Below are 8513 nucleotides of genomic sequence, written 5' to 3' on the forward strand. Positions count from 1 at the left end.
TGCTTGAACATAAGCAGGTGGTGACAGAGAGGCCCAGTAGCAGGGCAAGAATAAAGGCAGGCCTTTCTGGGTACCAGGGTAGGAACTCAGGGGCTGACCACAGTGTACAGCTCAATTCCTATAACTGGGGTGCAGGATTGGAGTTGTATCTCAGGCATACAGCTGGTGCTAACTTCCCAGAACTGAGACACAAGAAGATCAGAGCAGCTCTAACAGATGCCATGTTTCTGTTTGTTTGTTTGTTTAATAGATTGAGGGGATTCTTGTACAGATTTGTTACACGAGTATATTATGTAATGGTGAAGTTTGGGGTTCTAGTGTTCCATCACCCAAATAGCATCATATCCAATAGATAATTTTTCAGCCCTCATCCTCCTTTCATCCTCCCCTCTTTTGGAGTCCCCAGTGTCTGTTTTTTCCATCTGTATGTCTATGTGTACCCATTATTTGGCTCCCACTTGTAAGTGAGAAATGCAGTATTTGATTTTCTGTTTCTGAGTTATTTCACTTAGGATAATGGCCTCTAGCTCCACCTTTGTTGCTGCAAAATACATGATTTTATTTTTTTAATGGCTACATTGTATTCCATGGTGTGTACTATATATATTTTCTTCATCCAGTCATCCACTGATGGACACTTAGGTTGATTGCATGACTTTGCTATTGTGAATAGTGCTGCAATAAACATATGAGTGTGAGTGTCTTTTAATTTGATGATTTTTTTTCCTTTGGGTAAATACTCAGTAATGGTATTGCTGGGTCATATGGTAGTTCTACTTTTAGTTCTTTGAGAAATCTCTATATTGTTTTCTGTAGAAGTTGTACTAATTTACATTTCCCACCAACGGTGTAAAAGCTTAAGTCCTCTGAGTGGCCAAAGAAGGCTCCTTCCACCCTCACTTTAAAAGATTAATCTCTGAGCCTGGGTGGGGCTGGGGCTGGAGGTGGTGGGCAATGGCTGCCTGGGCAGAGAACCAAGTAGGTCATTGTATATCATATGAATCTACTGAGGCTTAGCGCCTTGGGAATAGATGCTGCCACAGAACTGACTCTCTGGGAAGGTGGGGTTTCTCTGAAGCTCAGGCATGAAAACAGGGGCCTTGGTCCTCTGCAATAGCCATGGCTAGAAGCTTTGCTGGCTAGAGGGGAAATGCAGGAGCTTTCCTATGCATGGGAACATTCTGTACTCTCAGGGCTTCCTGTAGCTGTTGCTCAACCTCAGTTCTGCGAAAAATATTTGTACCCCTCCCTAGCGTCCGCTTTGGAAGAATAACATTGGGAAGTCTGGCATCTGTCCTCAGCCAGTCTGGCCCCTTGCTCTCCTGGGGGCCTGATGAGGGCATTGCGTATTTTAAGGAGCAGCTTTAAGGAGTCAGAAAAGGACACTGAGATCAGGGACCTCTGTGGCAGTGTGGTGAAGGCAGCCAAGTACTGTTGTCTTCAGTTTTCCAGGACCTGCTTTGAGCTCCAACTCAAAAGCTACAAGGAGCTTCAGGCTCTTAACTGCCTCATGTAGTCAAGGAAAAATCTTTTTCACTTAAGGTGTGAGAGTCTAAAAGTGTTTCTTCGCTCCTAAGGGTATTTGTACCTTAGAAAAAGGCGATGCTTAGCCCAGAGGAGAGAGGGAATGTCAGAATTCTGTTCCTCAAATCTCCTTTGGAAAGTACCATACTATTGGCCAGGCATGGTGGCTCGCACCTGTAATCCCAGCACTTTGGGAGGCCAAGGTGGGCAGATCACTTGAGGCCAGGAGTTCAAGACCAGCTTGTCCAACATGGCAAACATGGCAAAACCCCATCTCTACTAAAACTATAAAAAATTGTTTGAGTGTATTGGTGTGTGCCTGTAATTCCAGCTACTTGGGAGGCTGAGGCACAAGAATTGCTTGCACCCAGGAGGCGGAGGTTGCAATGAGCTGAGATGGCGCCACTGCACTCTAGCCTGGGTGACAGAGCAAGACCTTGTCTCAGAAAACAAACAAACAAACAAACAAACAAAAAAGGAAAGTACCGTAATATCCCATTTACCAGTCCAGAAAGGAAGAATAATAATAAAATTACAACCATTGCTCATATGTACTCCCAGCGCTTGGGTGACTGAGGTAGAAGAATGACTTGAGCCCAGGAGTTTGAGACCAGCCTGAGCAACATAGTGAGAACTCATCTCTCCAAAAAATGAAAAAATTAGCCAGGGGTCATGGCACGTGCCTGTAGTCCTAGCTACTTGAGAGGCTGAGCCAAGAGGATCACTTGAGCCCAGGAGTTTGAGAACAGCCTGGGCAACATAGTAAGACCCTGTCTCTCCAAAAAACAAAGAATTAGCTGGGCCTGGTGGTTTGTGCCTGTAGTACTAGTTACTTAGCAGGCTAAGGCAGGAGGATCACTTGAACCCAGGAGTTTGAGGTTATAGTGAGCTACAGTTGTGCCACTGCACTCCAGCCTGGGTAACAGAGTAAGACCTGTCTCTAAAATAACAACAGTAAAATGAGGGGCTTGGACTAGGTGGTTCTTAAGCCCTCTTCTCTATCTTGGGTTTTGGAAATGGGAACCAAAATGATATATGGCCTGAAGTGCTGGTTAATGGCAAACCTGCCTCTACCTTCTCGCCAGGTCCTTCCGGCCAGACTTCGTGCTCATCCGGCAGCATGCATTTGGCATGGCGGAGAATGAGGACTTCCGCCACCTGATCATTGGCATGCAGTATGCAGGCCTCCCCAGCATCAACTCACTGGAATCCATATACAACTTCTGTGACAAGCCATGGGTGGTGAGTGAGGCCCCCTTCCCCCAAGTAAAAGGGTAGGATCCAGGCCTTACATCTCCCAGGTCCCTAGGAGGGACTCAAAATGCAGTAGGCCCCAGCCCCAGGAGAGTCCCTACATCTCCCAGGCCCCTAGAAGGGTCCTTAAGATGCAGTAGGCCCCAGCTAAGAGGATGTGAGAGGAGCTTCCCCTGGGACATGGGGGAGGGCAGGTCATCGCAATAGCACAGCATCACCTGTCACAGGCTGGGCACCTTTGCTGCAGAGTGGACCTTTGGCCTCACAACAAAGTCGTACAAAGATACCATGAAGAAGCCCTTATAGGTCTGTAGGCTCTGCCTTTGGCCATAGGTTACAATGATAAAAATGTCTGTTTCTTGCCTCCTAGAATGATCAAACTTTTAGAATGGCCTGAGCCCAGTGACAACCAAGGGAATAGTCCAACTCAGTGGTAGTGACAGAGTCCTACCAAGTGGTTAAGCAACCTGAAAATGAAATTTATCCACATGCATGTGAATCAAATACTTATGAACTAGAAGTGTCCTTGGAGATCATCAAAGCCTAACCCTAACTCTGACCTTAACCTTTCATGATAGAGATGAAAATTAAAGAAAGAAAGTAAGGTGTAGAAAACTACTTACTATAGGATGCCAGTTTCTGAGATTTTTCTACGTTAATTTCATTTAATCCTCACCTTACAAGGAAGATATTATTATCGTTATTATAACTTTTTACAGAGAAACAAGACTCAAAAAGGATTAAGTAACTTGCCAAAGTTATAGTGCCAGGATTTCTCTACATCCCACTGCCTCTCCCATTGATTGAGGCTCCTATATAAGGAAGAAACTGATCTGGTTTTCTCTTTCTTGGCCAACTTGGAAATCTGGGAAGGCAGTGGAAACTTTTAGGCAGATAGAAAAAGTGGGGCTAGGAGGGAGAGTGACTTATGATGGCTTTGGGGGCACTCTGGCTTCCCCTCCGACCACTGAGGGGACCCAGCTCCTCTGCTGGCTCTGCTACTCCAGGCTGACCCTCTCAGAAGGTAACACCTGCCCCTAATCACATCCTCATTGGCTTGCAGTATGCAGGCCTCCCCAGCATCAACTCATTGGAATCCATTTATAACTTCGGTGGCAAGCCATGGGTGGCAAGTGAGGCCCTCTTCCCCCAGGTAAAAGGGCAGGATCCAGAGGAGGGACTTCTGGACCTCAAGATGCAGTAAGCCTTTCTTGTTTTGTAAAAGTGGAATTTCAGCTGTCACACACCCTGGATTGCCAAGGTTCCTGGCACTTATGGCTAATTGTGAAGTTTCTGAACTCCACGCCTTTACACCACTCAGAGAGCTGAAGGGTGTGTGTGTGTGTGTGTGTGTGTGTGTGTGTGAACCAAACACATCTGTCACCTCTGCTCTGTGTGTGTGTGTGTGTGTGTGTGTGTGTGTGTGTGTGTTAACCAAACACATCTGTCACCTCTGCTCTTAATCTTTTTTTCCACCCCGGAACTAACAGCTTTCTTTCTCCTTTGGAAGCCAGGGAGAGCTTGGAGTGTAAGAGAAAGATCAATGGACAAGGAGTCAGGAGGGCTGGGAGCTGCCACGGTTAAGGAGGGGGTTGGGTTCCCAAGCTCCACTTGTTCAACCTTTCCCTCTGCGTGGCCTGAGGCATCTGGAATCCTAGATTCTGCAGAAACACGCTAATAGAGTGTGTGATTTTAGTATGTTGCTAATCACAGAAGAGCATATGTGAGACCTTCACCAAGTGTCTTTTTTGTGGACCTCCCTTTTCTCCTCAGTCACACGTCTTTCCTACTGCACACATGTCCTAACCCACATGCACCCCTGGCACTTGTCAGAAGTGGACTCTCCTAGCCACACAGGGTGATCCTGCTATTAGCAGCTTTTTCTGGGTGATTTCACTACTTATCAACCCTCTGACTGAACCTGTGCCCCAGTTTCTTCATCTCCAAACTGGGAATAGTAGTAGCAGCTGCCACCACTTTGACAGCCTGGTTGTTACGGGCTCCTAGTATATGGGTTCTCTTAAAGAAATTTGTGGCCGGGCGTGGTGGCTCATGCCTGTAATCCCAGCACTTTGGGAGGCCAAGGCAGGTGGATCACGAGGTCAGGAGATCGAGACCATCCTGGCTAACACGGCAAAACCCCGTCTCTACTAAAAATACAAAAAAATTAGCCGGGCGTGGTGGCGGGCGCCTGTAGTCCCAGCTACTCGGGAGGCTGAAGCAGGAGAATGGCATGAACCCTGGAGGCGGAGCTTGCAATGAGCCAAGATCGCGCCACTGCACTCCAGCCTGGGCAACAGAGCGAGACTCAGTCTGAAAAACAAAAAAGAAAAAAAAATAATTTGTTCCCTGTTTTCTTTTCCTAAACTGTGCCAGAGGCCAGGGCAGGAAGAATGGGGAGAGCCTGTGGCTAGGGCTTTGCTCCTCCCGGGATCTGGGATCTGGTGAGGGGTCACACTCTCACCCATTCACAATCTGAGCACATTGCCTTGGGCACTGCATGAGAACAGCAGGGCACCCTGGCCAGACCCCAAGTTCTCCCTTCAGTTTCACTAAGCAGCTGCCACATGAATGACATTTTACATATTGTTCTCTGCTTGTTCATGGGAGTGGACAAATTTGGTGATTGTGAGGGGAGGGACCCTCTCAGTTGATGACTTTGGGTTGTGTTTCTCAATATCTTTACTGTGACTACTATTGATGTGAGGAGATACTTTGGTTGGGTTGGAAAAGGCTCTACCTTGCACGACTCTGTCTCTGAGCACATTGCTGTCTCTGAAGTTGGTCAGGGCAGGCCACTGGGATTTGGGGAGCAGAAGTGGACCAGTCAGTGAAAGCAGCATTCCAGACAAATCAAGAATGGCACCACCCTTTATTGCTGCCAATCTATCTGAAATTCTGTCAGTTTTTCTGGGTTTTTGGAGACAAGTGTACCAGAGTTAAATTAAATCATTTAATTTCCAGGAGTGATAGGCATGGGGACATATTACTCAAATGGATCTGGAATCCCATTTTTTCCAAGAAATCTTTCTTGATTCATTCGATGAGTGGTTATAGTGGACATATCTTCCTATTAATTGCCAACAGCACCCCCAGCTCCCAAATTCATTCTTTTGTCTATGTGTAAACAGCCCTTATCAGATGTTACATTTGTTGAATTGGTGACTCTATGGCTGTGATTTAATCTAAGTTTCCAGGGAGGTATGGGTTAGATGCCAAGCTCACTACCTTGAGCAGACAGGGACTGCTGGAGAGGAGAGTGGGGTGAGCTCCCTGAGACCCAACGAGAGCCTGGGAACTGGCTGTCATTATTGTGTTGGCTGTTGCAGGGCTCTGGGAGTCTGCCACAGGCTGTCCTGGCATCCGTGTGGTGTCTGTGTAACTCTCCCACATGCTGGAAAGGTAGGGCCCCACATGCCTTGGTGCCATGCCAGAGCGTGGGCTGCAGCAGGACAGAGGTCATTTGGCAGAGCTGGCATTAGCTCCCCAGGGATGTTGGAGAGCCTTGGGAGCCCAGGCAGGTGTCCAGAGGCAGAGCAGGAGTCCAGGCCCAGATGGGCAGGTAGGACATAAAGGTCAGATGAGCAGGTGGGGAGAATCAGAGAAGGCAGGAAAAGTCTGAGGGTTCATTCTTGATAGTTAAAGCAAATTGAAGGACCAAAGACAGCGAGGACAGCAGGGTACAATGATGAATGCACCCAGCAAGGAAAAGAGACCTGAGTGCTCTTGCAGTGCAGCCCTGACTCCAGGATGTAATCCAGGAGCCTGCACTTTCCTTTGCTCTCCAGCCTCAATCTCAATTTGTCAAATGAGAGGGCTGGTCTAGAGACTCTATAAAGTCCCTTTTGACAGTGATATCTTAGGGGCTTGAGGGTCCATGAATCATCCTTTCAGTCCTGGAGGAGGCTCTAGAGCTCTAGAGTCACCAATTGTTTGTCACTAAAGGGAGGGACTCAAGAATTCCAGTGTTTTCCAGCATTTCAAAAATAACAAAATTATATCTATACCCACAAAAGGACCACAACAGATGATCACTTAAACTGCAGTTTGATAGCAGAGTTTGGGGGAAATATAATAAAGAGATATTATTTATGGTACAAAGTTTGAGGAACTGATAAAATTTAACCCTCTCATTTTATATATGAAGGAAATGAAATCCAGAGAGGAAAACTCGTTTGGCCAAGGACACCTAGGAAGTTAACAGAACAAGAATCAGAAGATTTCAGTTTTCTAACAACCCAGTTCCAAGCTTTTACTGCCCCAACCTTCTCTTCCCTTCCTGGCTTATGTGCCAGCATCGCTTGCAGAGAACAGGACCTGAGCTTTTGAAAAATGTTCTAGTCTTCCTTTCTCTGATAAGTAGATTTCATCTAACAGCTTTCCCTTCTAGCCACTCCAGACACCAGTGACTGAGTGTGAACTAATCCAGTAGCCCTAGAGAGATGTGTTTCCTCTGCTGCTGATGCACTGGGGATGGGAGTATAGGTGTGTATGTGACGGGATTGAGCAGGAAAGTCCTGTGTTTCCTGTGGAAAGGGCATAGTTTCTGCAGAGCCTGAAAGGCAGCTACTTGCAGGAATAAGGAGAGTTATGGATTGGAAATGAAGGGGCCTTGCTATGAACCTGGCTTAATTAACTACTGTGCGACCTTGGGCAAGTGACCTCTCTGGGCCTCAACTTCTTCATTTATAAAATGGAGCAGCGTGGGGGAGCCCAGCTGTGCACTAAGAAAACCTTTCAACCCTGACACTGTAAATATGTGTACTTTGCCCCTTCCCCATGGAGCTATTCCAGTTTCTCATACGTAGGCAAAGGGTCCAGTAAGTTCAGTCCCTGGTTGGGTAGTAAGTCCCAGAAAGACTGGGCCTGTGTATCCCACATACCATGACCATTCTAATCTTCCTGAAGAACTTCATTTTATGATGCCTCCTGCTGAAACTCTTGGTGGCTCCATACTGCTTACCGGAAAAATCCATCATTCTTTTGCCTGACATTTGAACTTCCAAGAGTTGGCCCATGTTACCTATCCAGCTTCATGCCTTGCCATCACTCGGGGATGCAGATGTGGAAAGTTAGAGACCCAAGTTTTACTTCCAACTTCACCTTGCAGTTCTGTGACTTTAGGAAAGTTTTGTAACCTCTCTAGGTCCCATATGTAAAATGAAGATGATAAAATAGTTCATCAATTTGATTTGAAACACCATTACAATTGAGAAAGGTAATTGAATTTTAGCTCACTCATTTTCCCTTCCCCAACTAATGCAGATCATATCCTTGGGAATAGGAATTGTACACTTCTTTTATATCCTCACAATGCTTAGCATAAAGTCCTCCACAGAACAAAGGCTCAATAAATATTTGATGAGTTGATGTTTTGCCTGTTTCAGAAGTTATCTAAGATAAGCGTAACATTTGCTTTCCTTTGCAGTTTGCCCAGCTGGTCGCCATCTACAAGACACTGGGAGGAGAAAAGTTCCCTCTCATTGAGCAGACATACTACCCCAACCACAAAGAGATGGTAAGTGGCTCAGTGGGGATATTAGTCTTTCTGCTGTTTTCATTTTGCACTTAGCCACCTGGTGACTGTGGGGCTCTGACAAGGGCCTCAGCATCTCAACCCCAAAGACTCCACTGGGTTGAACTACAGAACTTGTGTGGCTGGAATAGCTAGATTTTAGCTGACAGCCTCTTGTCAAATTCTGGAGATAGAATAGGGAAGAACAGGAGTAAGGGCA

General features: G+C 46.5%; 1 protein-coding gene across 2 annotated transcripts in view; it reads left to right on the forward strand.

Annotated features, from left to right (window-relative positions):
• Nucleotides 1–8513, forward strand: part of LOC105477724 (synapsin II) — a 196703-nt gene that overhangs the window by 148650 nt on the left and 39540 nt on the right. For both annotated transcript variants that reach the window (XM_071092228.1, XM_011734382.2), the window contains exons 4-5: nucleotides 2610–2766; nucleotides 8207–8296. In XM_071092228.1, the coding sequence (XP_070948329.1) occupies nucleotides 2610–2766; nucleotides 8207–8296 (247 nt within the window). The remainder of the gene's footprint in view (nucleotides 1–2609; nucleotides 2767–8206; nucleotides 8297–8513) is intronic.

The sequence above is a fragment of the Macaca nemestrina genome, chromosome 2 (genome assembly GCF_043159975.1).
Source record: "Macaca nemestrina isolate mMacNem1 chromosome 2, mMacNem.hap1, whole genome shotgun sequence".
Lineage (NCBI taxonomy): Eukaryota > Metazoa > Chordata > Mammalia > Primates > Cercopithecidae > Macaca > Macaca nemestrina.